The following is a 14,559-nucleotide window of genomic DNA, read 5'->3' on the forward strand; positions in this document are numbered from 1 at the left end:
ATTATTCATGGGACTCTGATCAATAGAATATATCACAAAATGTTCAGGCTGAAATAACCCAGGCACACCTTCATACCTGCTGTTCATCGATATTCACACAAGGAATGCTGACCAACAAATACCTTTCTCTTTCAGTGTGTCCTATGAAGCTATGAAGAAAACATACATCTTCACTAGTCCTCACTAACACCTGGTGTTCTTCATGTAACTTCTAAGTACACTTCTAGGAGTGTCATTCTTGAATTTCTCACATCTGTCCTAAACAGATGAGATGTTGAGAGAGATGAATACGAGTAGACCTACTGACAAGAAGTAAGTATGATCATCAACACAAGTAGAAGTATGTCAGTACAACCAGAAATTATTGAGAATTTAAGATTGTAATTTTAAAAAAAATTCACTCATTACTCACATATTAAATGTGAATATTAGCAGAACATAACTCCAGATTCAAAGACAGGTGAACAGTTAGTATTTTGCCAAGTCACCATGGGCAGCAATGCAGGCTTCAATGCGGCGGGGCATACTACTGATCAAAGAAGTTAGAAAGTCGTGGTCCATGCTGTCCCAATATCGGAACCACCTCTTCTTTCATTTCAGCAATATTTGTCAGATTTTTCTAATTGACACTTTCCTTCATAAGTCCCCAAACATTTTCTATTGGATTTAGGTCAGGGCTATAGCTTGGCCAATCTAATAATGTCATATTTTGGGTCCGAAACCAGGTCTGTGAATGCTTTGAACGATGTTTTGGGTCGTTGTCCTGCTGGAAAATCCAAAAAATTCCATAGAACACATGAGCAGATGGAAGTAAATGTCCCTCGAGAATATCTGTGTACCACTCACTGTTAATATTCCCTTTAAATAAACAGAAGGGCTTTGCCCCTAACACAGATATGCCACCCCACACGTTAAATTTCAGACTGTACTTTGGGAGCTGATACAAAGGATTTTCAGTTTTTTTGTCCAGAATTTCAGTGTACATGTATTAGGAAACAGCCACACAGAACTTTCATCTGAGAAAATCACATTGTCCCAGTTAAAATTTCTATGCTGTAAACACCAGTTCAACCTTGGTGCCTTTTGTTCAGGTTTCATGATCGGTGATGGAATTCCTCGCCTTTTCTGCCAACCCATTGCACGCAGCTCAGTTCTAATTGTCTCCTTACAGACAGACACAGTTCCTCTATCAATCATATCCAGCCTTAAGTTTTCTAAACTCCTTCGTTTGTTTTTAGAAACAAGAATACCAATCCGCCTCCTGTCACCGACAGTCAATTTTCTGGGACTACCTGCGCCTCCCTGGTGCTCAATGCCATATCCATTTGCAATATTTTTCAAAACATGATAAACAGTGGACAAAGGGATGCCTGTTCTACTTGAAATCGCTTTAGCTGATCTGATGTCCTTGTTATAATACTCTAAAATCAACTTCCTCTTCTCTAAATTATCCATACTGAGGATCACTGAAAATGTCGTCTGTTAGCAAGAGAAAAAAAGGGGGGATAACTCTTCACAAACTAATGAAAAAGGATTAACGGAGTTGTCTCTCTTGAATGAAACCGAGCACTTGATAGCTGGTCAAGGTTGTTTATACTAGAAATCCAATTACACATATTCCTAAAATTCTCAATAATTTCTGGTCATACTATATGATCTTTAACACAAGCAGAAGCAATTATGATGATTAACACAAGCGAATAGGAGAACCCCTATTGACAAGCAGACTTAAGTATCATCAAAATAAAATAAATTCATCTGAAGATCCAAGATGGCAGAAACCAAGTTGACCTTGGTCCAGCTCACTATAACCAGCTTCCAGTCCAGATTAAAGAAACAAATACATGTCTGTGTATGTAAATGCAAAGAATACATGTCTGTAAAGAAATGCAGGGTAGCTTGGATGTTTGCAAAACCTTTCACTTTATGTAAATCGGAAGAAAAAACACCAAACAAACAAAACAGGGTACACTGGGAATGAAAGTCAGATAGTCCGAAAGAAAGTACCCCGGACAATAAATGCAGTGAGTATCTGCTAAGAAGCTTTTGTTTTATTTCCTCCTTTCCGCAACATCTTGAAGAAAGATGTCTTCTTCCTCTTCTTTTTATCACAGTCCCCGGTAACAACATCCTTGTCTTCAGACGACTCACGTGAGGACTCATCAGAATTGATGGCCATCTTCTTTAAAGCCGACGTGGACAAGCTCTGAGTCATGCCGCTGATGTTTGATTCTGACTCGTAGGGGGAAATGTGATATGAATGTGAGTGAGGGATATTCGATGTGTACGCTCGCTCTTCAAACGATCGAGTTAGTGAGTTGATCTGCTCCGACACTGATCCCGTGGGAGACTCTGATATGGGGCTACTTGCTAGGTGATGTCCGTTGAGTCCTCCGTGATGAAGAAGATGAAGATGAGGCTGCGGATGGTGAGGATGGAGGTGGTGCTGGGAGCTGGAACACACAACCAAACTCAAACCTTCACTTCGGGTTTCCTGCTGAGAGTTAGAGCTTAATATCAATCTATTCAATCGGGCACATTGAAATGTATTTACACTTTTGATGAAATTTAAGATGAAATTGTTTGTTGGCATTGACATGAGAACTATATTACTGTATTTGAGAGACCACAAATATCTGGTGAACACCACGTGGGTGTTGTTGACAGCAGAAATACATTTATGTTGTGTCTACAGTGTTGACTGGTTGCTGTTAGGTTAGTGCAAGATGAAGACATATTAAACAGATCCACTCCATGAAATGAAAGCTGCTCTTAACTATGTTAGAACACAGAACTACCAAGCACGCAACCTACATGCATGCTCTGTTCACAGAATTGTTCTTCTTGAATTTGATTTGACATCTATTTTTTCTCATTCATTGAATAATGCAGCAGTCAACAATTGGTCATTGGAAAATGTAAGATCTGTTGACCTTTGCCACCTCATCACTCAGTACAAACACCTACCATATCTCCTGTGTTGCTCGGCAGACGTCAGTACTTACACCTGTCAGACATGCTACAATGAGTTATGAGAAACTGACATCTGGCAGCTGGACCTCTGTACATTGCGGACAGCTCTGCCTGAAGCATACTCATGGGGGATAGTGCGAACAACAGCACACAAGCAAAGGCAGGGAGCTCTACAGCAGTTAGTTACTTGACTTGGAGACAAGCGGCTGACAGTCTGACTGCCTGGATCTACATGCCACACAACAGACGCAGATGATGACAGCAACTTACATGCAGCAGTCTAATGTTGTCCCCTCGCCTCAAGCCCTGCCCCCTAAACCATGCAGAGAAGACAGACACCAGAACAGAGAGAGGTTAGTCACCAAGCAGAATCAACAACAACCAACCAAATAGTTTACATGAAGAAATACACGGGTTGTCTGGCAGAGATTTTGTAAAGTTGCACAGTGAAAATGTGTCTGTGTTGACCTTTGGTGGAGTGTGATGAAACGAGGGATTGTACAGTGTTGTCGAGGGAGAGATACAGTTATGAGGAGGACTGGCCAGGATAACTGGAGGATATTTAGCACCAGGGTACTTGGATGGGAGACGTATATGGACAGAGGTGCACCCTAGTACTGGGGTGGGAGACGTATGTGGACAGAGGTGCACCCTGGTACTGGGGTGGGAGACGTATGTGGACAGAGGTGCACCCTGGTACTGGGGTGGGAGACGTGTGTGGACAGAGGTGCACCCTGGTACTGGGGTGGGAGACGTATGTGGACAGAGGTGCACCCTGGTACTGGGGTGGGAGACGTGTGTGGACAGAGGTGCACCCTGGTACTGGGGTGGGAGACGTATGTGGACAGAGGTGCACCCTGGTACTGGGGTGGGAGACGTGTGTGGACAGAGGTGCACCCTGGTACTGGGGTGGGAGATGTGTGGACAGAGGTGCACCCAGGTACTGGGGTGGGAGACGATGTGGACAGAGGTGCACCCTGGTACTGGGATGGGGAGACGATATGGACAGAGGTGCACCCTGGTACTGGGGTGGGACAGTGTGGACAGAGGTGCACCCTGGTACTGGGATGGGAGACGATATGGACAGAGGTGCACCCTGGTACTTGGGTGGGAGACGATGTGGACAGAGGTGCACCCTGGTACTGGGGTGGGAGACGATGTGGACAGAGGTGCACCCTGGTACTGGGGTGGGAGATGTGTGGACAGAGGTGCACCCAGGTACTGGGGTGGGAGACGTATGTGGACAGAGGTGCACCCTGGTACTGGGGTGGGAGACGTGTGTGGACAGAGGTGCACCCTGGTACTGGGGTGGGAGACGTATGTGGACAGAGGTGCACCCTGGTACTGGGGTGGGAGACGCGTGTGTGGACAGAGGTGCACCCTGGTACTGGGGTGGGGAGACGATGTGGACAGAGGTGCACCCAGGTACTGGGGTGGGAGACGATGTGGACAGAGGTGCACCCTGGTACTGGGGTGGGAGACGTGTGTGGACAGAGGTGCACCCTGGTACTGGGGTGGGAGACGATGTGGACAGAGGTGCACCCAGGTACTGGGGTGGGAGAGACGATGTGGACAGAGGTGCACCCAGATACTGGGGTGGGAGACGATGTGTGGACAGAGGTGCACCCTGGTACTGGGGTGGGGAGGCGATGTGGACAGAGGTGCACCCAGGTACTGGGGTGGGGGTGGGGGGTGGGAGACGATGTGGACAGAGGTGCACCCAGGTACTGGGGTGGGAGACGTGTGTGGACAGATGTGCACCCAGATACTGGGGTGGGAGACGTATGTGGACAGAGGTGCACCCAGGTACTTGGGTGGGAGATGTGTGGACAGAGGTGCACCCAGGTACTGGGGTGGGATACGTATGTGGACAGAGGTGCACTCAGGTACTGGGGTGGGAGACGTATGTGGACAGAGGTGCTTGGCTCAGAAAACAACACTGGTCCCTCGTGTCGCCACGCAGCACCCGTTACAGGGAGGAATGGAAGAATTGATGAATCTGTAGTTGTAATCCTACATAACAGCAGCAAGGCAAAATAGACCTGTTTAAATAATGTTGTTACACCCTGGTACTGGGGTGGGAGATGTATGTGGACAGAGGTGCACCCAGGTACTTGGGTGGGAGATGTGTGGACAGAGGTGCACCCAGGTACTGGGGTGGGATACGTATGTGGACAGAGGTGCACTCAGGTACTGGGGTGGGAGACGTATGTGGACAGAGGTGCTTGGCTCAGAAAACAACACTGGTCCCTCGTGTCGCCATGCAGCACCCGTTACAGGGAGGAATGGAAGAATTGATGAATCTGAAGTTGTAATCCTACATAACAGCAGCAAGGCAAAATAATGTTGTTACTTATGAACAAAAACATATTTTGTTTTGTACTTGTATTTAATTTTTCATAAAAAAGGTTCATCTTTGATATTCAATTAATCTGACATCATAACATAATCATTTATTAATTTTGATAGATGTATAATACAGTAATGACATTCAGATTGACGAGTGAACACTTCAAGCTACAACTGTATTTGTCTTTAACGTCACGGTACTTTGTTTTTCAGGGAAAACATAATAAAAATGCAAGAACACACATTATAGACACTTTTTCTTGTCAGTAACAAGTTTCAATCATCTAATGAAATTTTCACTCCATGTAATCAGGTTTGTTGCAGTACCAGATGCAAGAAACATGCTATTTGTCAATAAACTAGGCTAGTATCCTCTGTATGTACCATGAATTAATATAATAGAAGCTTTAGTAATAAAACACCAGATTACAAACACTTCTAATGTTTACATGCGGACACAATATCTATGTTGCTGAACGACACACAGGGTTCTAAATGATTGCTCATACTCCACTGGAAAGATAAAGTTGACACAGAAAACATGCAGAAAAACATCCAACTTCCAACTCCCCAGTTTGTTACCAAGAGGCTGTCTAACACAGTTCATATTCCCCTTGTATCCGCTGATGGTACCTCCAGAAGAGACGTGCTCATTAAATACTCTATTCCATGTACTTACAGAGATGGATCTACCCCTTCCATATTCACTGATAGTACTGACAGAGACGATCTACCCCTTCCATATTCACTGATAGTACTGACAGAGACGATCTACCCCTTCCATATTCACTGATAGTACTTACAGAGACGATCTACCCCTTCCATATTCACTGATAGTACTTACAGAGACGATCTACCCCTTCCATATTCACTGATAGTACTTACAGAGACGATCTACCCCTTCCATATTCACTGATAGTACTTACAGAGACGATCTACCCCTTTCCATATTCCCTTTCATGCAACTTGACTGTACATACAGAGAAAAGCCTACTCCCTTCTATATACCTTGACTGTACTTACAGAGAAGTGCCTACACCTTTCTATATTCCTTGACTGTACTTACAGAGAAGTGCCTACACCATTCTATATTCCTTGACTGTACTTACAGAGAAGTGCCCACACCATTCTATATTCCTTGACTGTACTTACAGAGAAGTGCCTACACCTTTCTATATTCCTTGACTTTACAGAGAAGTGCCTACACCTTTCTATATTCCTTGACTGTACTTACAGAGAAGTGCCTACACCTTTCTATATTCCTTGACTGTACTTACAGAGAAGTGCCTACACCTTTCTATATTCCTTGACTGTACTTACAGAGAAGTGCCTACACCTTTCTATATTCCTTGACTGTACTTACAGAGAAGAGCCTAATGCAAAGTCTAATGAGTCCTTGGAAATTCCTACAGAGTTAATATAAGTCAGCAATTCTTCAGCGTGTTGCAGTGCTTTTTCAGGTTGCTGGTCTACAGGTGTTGATGCTACCCATTCATTAATGCCAGATACTATCTTCCACACCACTCCCATACCTGGGAGTCTGTTATTCACTGGCATTTGGTGAACAATTCTTTTTAATAGACTACTGTAGTGAAAACGTGCAGAATGACAGGAAGGTCAGAGGTCAAAGAGTAGGCTCAAATCTACACAAACAAAAACACTCATTGTCATTCCAGGAAATAATGAATTAATTAATTTACTTTTTTCTCGCAGCAAGAAGTCGTAAAGACAGTTGCCATCTCGACCTAGCGGCGGACATGGTTTCTCCATTTGGGTAGTCACTGTGAAAAAATGTCCTAGCAGCAATGAAACACAAGGTTTATGTTTTAAATACATGCATACTTGTTTCCATGGCGATAATGTTGCATAACGTATAAAAATGGTTAGTTTCCATAATCATGCATCTGTATATATGTCTGAAAGAACCAATGATTTCCCAGGGAACATCCTAACACCTAAAATAAACATTAAACATTGTAATACTGAGGCCCTATTATGTATACAGATGCATGATAACAGTTAATGTGGTCATGATAACATAGGAGGACAGTGTTCATCATCCTGGTTAGTACACGGACAGATCGACACAGATCCCTCTGATGCAGCAGTCAGCAGCCACACAGGGCAATGTGTTATTGTCAGTACGGGGAGGAGGAGGACTTAAGTCTCAAGCCTGGCTCGGGGTCAGCATGCATGCCAAATTAAATGAGGTCATTCCATTCCTGATTTCAGAGGACGTACCTTTGTAATCAGTTCCTGCAACAACATCAGAGGAGTTACCACAGAAACATGTCACGACTGATCCAGGTCCTACTCATGGGAACTCACTTTACTGAACCATTTTCTTGACAACTTTCCACATATAATGTTTGTAAATGTAACATAATTCACTTATTTGTGTAAGCTTTAACAGTTCATGTTGAAAAAAAGAATTTCAAATATATTAAAATCATCCATCATTTGTAAGCATTAAACAAAAAAGTAAAAATTGAATATATATTTTAAAGAATGATAAAAAAATATTCAAATATTGAAAAACAAGTAAATGTACAAAATACAACTTTTTATGACGGGGAAGAGATGTCAAAATTGAATCTCGTCAATATTGGAGAAAGCCAGGTAAATTTGATATGAAGCTGATCCTCAAACCTTGCTTGAAGGTAGGTCTACTGTAGGAGAGTAACATGCCACCTGCTGGGTTTTGCCACCTTCTGATCCTGCATACCTTCAGACCGACAGTAACATCAGGAGATTCAGCATCAGGCTGTTCCTTGCTGCTAAATGATTTGTTTGTCTGCTATTGATTGAAGTCTGTAAATACGCAAGTCTAAAGCACACAATCCAGTGACAGACATCGTCAGCACTGAAGCCACTACTTGAACATTGGAGGGTACGATGCACATCTGAACAGTTTCTTTTCCACCCATGTTACTGTGGGTTATTGAGGATCAGTCAGACTTTACTTGATGAACATACCAAATATATATACCATTTCCGTATTCAGGAGGCAACCATTTCACATCCTTGAATGATCAATAACTATTGAATAAATATTAAGTCAAACTGCTTCCTTGCTATGTAGTGAGAATAACAACAAATAGAAACTGGAAGAGGAACACTTTTTATGGATAGACATCTTCTTTATTGCACTAGATGCGATAGAGAAGTTGTCTATCCATACAAAGTGTACCTCTTCATCATATCAAAAAAGGAAACTTATTTGTCAATTTGAAAATTCAGCAAAAGGAAAATATAAAAATAAAGAATAGCTCCACAAGACACTAACCTCAACTTATCTAATACAACAGTATCCAGACACACCCAGCAAGTGGCACATCCCTGTTTTATTGTAACTAGTCATGCAAAGCTATTGGATTACGAGAATCCTAAAGAGGTATCTACTCACTTCTCTCCGAGGTGGAATGAGACCGGGCCGACAGACCCATGGTCTGAGGGACTTGGACTGTCTGACTGTCTGGAGCTACCGTTACTGAGTCCAACCCGACTCAAGGAACCAGTGCTGCCCGAACTTGCAGTAGTCCGTAGCCGAGTAACACTCGCTTTGGTTTGGGAGGCAGGGTTATACGCTGGAACAGAAGGGACTGGGTGATCATCATGGCCACCCTTGTGGGACAACAGACATGGCCTTCACACCCATGTGGGGAATCAAACTCGGGTCTTCGGTGTGATGAGCGAACACTTTAACCACTAGGCTACCCATCCGTCCCTTATGTATGTGTAATGGCGGAGGAAATGTTTACATGTTAAGATGCCGACGACTGACAAATGTTCAACAGCCATCATCTACAAAACACTATGTGTCTCAATCAGTAAAAGCCTGAGAACTCAAAAACATCTTGAAACATGTGAACATCTGTACACATAGGACATGAACAGATACACATACACTAAGACCACAATAGGGTGAACATCTAGTTTCTATTTGCTGTATATAATCTGTGCTAGGTTGGATCAACTCTCAATGTCTTCTCAACAAGCAGAACCCTACGACAACATCATAGTCTCAATCACACAAAGTTACAGAAGATTTAAAGTATGATCATGAGCACAAAATGCAACACAATACACAACCATGTATATGAAACAATAGACTGGTACTAGGGCCATAGAACAACATACACGTAAATCAACTATAACATCATGCCAGTATTGTATGTAGCATCAAGACAGAGTATTTCAGTAACTATCTATGTTTATAACAGGCTCAGTATGGGATGAGGTGCTTGTTAGTATGGGAAACTTATGGGCTAGTAGTCAAGATAAGATAAATCTATTGCCATTCAACAACAGACCCTGTCACCTCTTGGACTCTACCTTCTGACACTACAGTAAAACATGCTCAACTTTCATATCCTAAAATCATTTTCACTTGACAACATGCACGTACATTAATAATCTATTTGATCATCCACAGGATCCATTGCCATGACTGCCACAATCAACTGACACTACTCATGTCTGTCACTGAGGCGTGGTAGTCGGACCTTTCACACCAGACACTGAGAAGTTGCAAAAATCAATTTTGATAATGAATTTAATCTGACGTTTGTGTGTTTTGAAATAATCAATAGCTAATCAAGTTTGATATCAACAGATGCTTTTGTGAGATTTTCCATCAGAAAATAGCTTTACTTCATCGGGGTCCACAGCAAATGTGAGTGTGTGTTTGATGTGGTACATCAACTGTATGTCAGCTATATGATGGTGTGTGAGACTGGTGTGTGAGCCTGGTGTGTCAGCCCGGTGTGTGAGCCTGGTGTGTGAGCCTGAAGACTTGGACAACACAAGCTCGAGGCTACCACACACCAGCTTGGTATGGAAACACCACAACACCAAGGAAACAACACAAGACACAATATCTCAACAGATTCTTAACAACATTGTTCCCATATCAGAACAGCTGTTTCAAAAGTGAACAACATTTTTCACAAAGTCATGGCAGCTTTAACACATGGCAGGTGGGCAGCAACACAAATGGATAAGAAACTGCTGGCCCGTGTATCTCTGTCAAGTTTTGCCTCCATAAGTGCTATGATTCTGAGGAGAATTGTTTTTTAATCTAACATGGCTGCCCTGTCTACCATCTTGAATCATGGTCCAGAACAATGTACTGCCAAAGTGAGCCAACAGGACTAAACACAGGGTTGCTGCGGAGTCCACATCAACAACAATGATAAACTCACCAAGGGAGCAAAAAAAAGTGCAGTTAGAGTTTTATAAAAAATGGAAATCGGAATGGTCAATAAAAAGCTTTTTAACAGCAGAATATGGAATCAGTTTGCAAAATTATACTGATGTCCAGGAAGAAAGCATATATAATGACAACAGATATGTGATTCCAGGTTGCCGCAGTTCCAGACTCCCATGTCATAAGAAAGTGGCCTCAACAGCCAAGAAGAACACCTCACAACCAAGTTGATTAATGTGAAGGAAAAGATGAACCCACAATACAACTGGTAACCTGGACCTCCAGCTTGGTCGTGGGTCTTCAGTGAATACTGTTTGTGCAAGAATACAGCCCAGTGTTACTTAAACACACAGAACCTGTAGACAGAACCAGAAGATCACACTGCCACCAGTTTCCTGTATATGACTGTTAATCCCCCTCCCCTCCCACACTTTTATGAGGAACTATGAAATTGATACCTGATTATAAACTGAAGCAATGGCAAAGCCTGTTTGTTAAACCAGACTGAGATATGGGTGCTGTTACTGGCTGAAGCCACAGACAGTGCAACAGAGAGGACAGAGGTCAATACTGCAAGTACCTTTATTAAGAAAATCATATAGGCCTGAAAATAAACAGGAAAAAAGATTCATTAAACATTTGTTTGTTGAAGCATAAAACTTGCATATGTAAATGTATAAGCTTAAAGAATTGACACAAGAAATGTACATAAATATGAGAAACATGAATAAACACAGACTCTCATACATGGGCAACCGATTTGACTTGATCACTGACATGGTTAAATTCCCAGTGACGTTGAGCCATCACATCCCTCCTTACAATAATGCTACATGCTGTCCATCAACATCTACAATTCCCAGTGACGTTGAGCCATCACATCCCTCCTTACAATAATGCTACATGCTGTCCATCAACATCTACACTTCCCAGTGACGTTCAGCCATCACATCCCTCCTTACAATAATGCTACATGCTGTCCATCAACATCTACACTTCCCAGTGACGTTCAGCCATCACATCCCTCCTTACAATAATGCTACATGCTGTCCATCAACATCTACAATTCCCAGTGACGTTCAGCCATCACATCCCTCCTTACAATAATGCTACATGATGTCCATCAACATCTACAATCAGAGCATTTGTGACAACATTAATCATTTCACAACAGTGAGTTGGAATTTATGTCGCTTTTAGCAATATTCCAGTAATATCACGGCAGGGGGACACCAGAAATGGGCTTCACACATTGTACCCATGTGGGGAATCGAACCCGGGTCTTCAGCGTGATGAGCAAATGCTTTAACCATTAGGCTACCCCACCACCCCCATTTCACAGCAATTTCATCCAACTGATACCAAGCTGAACATCTAAAGTGCTACTACCACAGTACGAGGTGTTGTTGCTGATACAGTGCTGGGTGTGTACAGACAAAAGCTACAGACAATATCATGAGGAGAGGCTTTCTCAAACCACAGTTACCTCCCTTCCAATCAGAAATAATGTTTATCTATGAGATTTCCTTTTGGTCAGCCATGTAGATATGGGAAACAAGCCCCAGATCTATGAGAGTTACCTCCCTTCCAATCAGAGATAATGTTTACTGTATATTACCATAGATAAGACGAATTTTGAGGACCACCAAAAGTAGTCTGTAGAAGGGGATTGGCTTATCTATGGGTTACACTTTCGTCAAACTTTTTTTCAGGGGCTAAGAAAAAACATTATATCGCTTCGCATGAACAAACTAGAGAAGACAGTTTGTTGACATGTGATCGTCCAGCAACAATAAATATGACTTTTAGCAAAACAAAACATGTATATGTATCCATTTTCTGTTAACTATACTTCATTGTGAGGTGTGAGTAGACGCAATATGCTAGTGATTGCTGTGTATAATGCAGACCAAAGTTGTAAATATTGGAGGATAAACTTGTGCAATTAAATATGGATTTGTTGACATTATTCCCGCTGACTGATCATGACGGAAAGATGAGCAAAGGTTGGGGGGGAAGAGAAGAGAGGTCGGCTTATCTTTGGAACATGTCATTTTGAAACTGATCTGAAGGGTTAAGTTAGGGGGTCGTCTTATCTATGAGATCGGCTTATCTATGGTGATATACGGTAATCACATGATTCCCTTTCTGTCAACATTTCTATTTCAAGAAACACTCGCTGGAAACCATTTTCACACAAAATTCCCTTGGAGAACACATGACATGACTGACAAACTAGGATGATTTCCACTGTCTAACTAGGTGAATATTACATGGAGGTTGTGCTGTACAAGCCAAAATGCAATATATATACTGACAATGGTATACCAGCAAGTAGATAAGGTGAATACTATAAAATACCAGGCAGATATCTGATATACCAGGTCAGTATGATTATACAGACAGACAGACAGACACACACGATGCAAAACATGTGCACACACATGCACGCACACCCACCCATACTTGATATTTGACAAATAAAATCCCGTCTCCCTGGCTGTTCATCTGGAAGTTCCTGTCACCCATACTCAACTTAGTAAAATTTCTATTTTCCTACAAAAATGTTAACATCCAGTTATTGATCTCGCGTATCCCTTATTTTCCAATAAATTTGAATGACCATTAAAGCTGCAACACATGCTTTCTCTGATCGTGATAGTGTATCTCACATATGACTTGATGATATTCTATACTGTTATATGTACAGTGTATCTAGCTGTGGAATATCATAATGAACATATTTACAATGAATTTGAATACTATACATGTTGCACTATACTGCTGTACCTCTCTTGATCATGGCAATTATCTTGTTATCTCAAATGACATATATATACCAGACTTTGCAATTCCAAGTTGGCACAGTATCTGTATATTGTTGGCTTTCATCTTTATATTTCAAAAGTTTTCTTGAATAACTTTTTTCCCCATTGACTGACATTGGTAAGGAGAATTTAATTTTTTGCAAGGAAATAATGTTGTCATGAAGGTGATAATGTTCTCAGAAAGGTGATAATGTTCTCAGGAGGTGATAATGTTCTCAGGAAGGTGATAATGTTGTTATTTTTAGGTTTCGCCATGCTTATATGCTTCATCTACTGAAAAGACCATGAAATGTTGATAGAGAAGAATAGTGTGTGCCATCCATTAGAACAGAGTACAACATGACAGAGGCAGACCAAGGCAGGGGAGTGGTCCTGCTGTATGTGGGAACAGGTCCTCAACACATTCCAGTATTGATGGTAACACCGGACTACACACCTAGTGAAACATGGACAAGCCTACATGCGTCTACAGCAGAGGAAGTCAGCATACAGACATCAAACTGTAACCATAGCAACACAAACTAGCAGATCTTACTCCTAGAATAGGGAGCTTTCATGGAGCTGCTCTTCAGGGAGCTGAAAGACGGGTTATAGGACATGTGCTCCACTTGAACTGAAATAGGAACCAGTCAGACGTAGGATGCTTACCAGCTGGGATTGGACGGCCATATCTGACACAACCATGTTGCCTTCACAACATGGGACATTACTTTATCCAAACATAATGTCTTCTTGCATCACATAATAACAAGAACTAAACGACCGTGTTAGTCATGACTGTTCATGACCAACTATCTTTGTAACAATCATTAATATGCAGTTGATGAAGTTATTCATACTGTACTTTGAGTAACTGAGACGTTAGCAAGTAGCATTTGTAACGATCAACAGCGTAGCTTATGTACATCATAAACAATGAAACCATTTACTGTAAAACATGTAGGTATGGCTGTCAGTCACATCATTCCAAATATAGTCTTACCCTTATACAAACCAGTATTTCCCACAGTGGAATAAAATGTAAAAAATATTTCAGTAAAACCAAGGATTTCATAAAACCACATAGAACCATTAGAATGAGGGCTGGTAACCTCCGTTAGATGGATTTATTTACATCTGGTGCATGGACAGAAGACTCTAAGAATCTGGGTGCAAGGAATGGATGAGGGGTTACTACGGCTTCTCAACCAATAGAAGGAG

The 14,559-nt window shown here is 42.0% G+C and overlaps 1 protein-coding gene and 2 long non-coding RNA genes across 7 annotated transcripts in view; 2 read left to right on the plus strand and 1 right to left on the minus strand.

Annotated features, from left to right (window-relative positions):
* Positions 1-1,916: 1,916 nt before the first annotated feature.
* LOC124263662 (stromal interaction molecule 1-like) overlaps positions 1,917-14,559 on the minus strand; it is an 87,713-nt gene continuing 75,070 nt past the window's right edge. For 2 of the 4 annotated variants that reach the window (XM_046698318.1, XM_046698317.1), the window contains 3 exons: positions 8,729-8,909; positions 7,023-7,118; positions 1,917-2,453 (listed from right to left, as the gene is read on the minus strand). In XM_046698318.1, the coding sequence (XP_046554274.1) occupies positions 2,036-2,453; positions 7,023-7,118; positions 8,729-8,909 (695 nt within the window). In that variant the 3' untranslated portion in view covers positions 1,917-2,035. Of the gene's footprint in view, positions 2,454-7,022; positions 7,119-8,728; positions 8,910-11,111; positions 11,136-13,894; positions 13,973-14,559 lie in introns of all 4 variants that reach the window. The other 2 variants (XM_046698315.1, XM_046698316.1) reach the window with 2 other exon arrangements.
* On the plus strand, positions 3,796-4,798 carry LOC124263666. 2 transcript variants are annotated; one of them, XR_006894902.1, is made up of 4 exons: positions 3,796-3,864; positions 4,182-4,222; positions 4,389-4,398; positions 4,739-4,798. It is a non-coding gene; the product is annotated as an uncharacterized LOC124263666 (long non-coding RNA). The 2 variants fall into 2 exon arrangements; XR_006894903.1 differs by lacking the exon at positions 4,389-4,398 and having other exon boundaries at positions 4,688-4,753.
* On the plus strand, positions 4,801-5,206 carry LOC124263664. The gene is made up of 2 exons (XR_006894899.1): positions 4,801-4,890; positions 5,074-5,206. It is a non-coding gene; the product is annotated as an uncharacterized LOC124263664 (long non-coding RNA).

The sequence above is a fragment of the Haliotis rubra genome, unplaced genomic scaffold, assembly GCF_003918875.1.
Source record: "Haliotis rubra isolate DU_JTF1 unplaced genomic scaffold, ASM391887v1 Scf892, whole genome shotgun sequence".
In the NCBI taxonomy this organism is placed as follows: Eukaryota; Metazoa; Mollusca; class Gastropoda; order Lepetellida; family Haliotidae; genus Haliotis; species Haliotis rubra.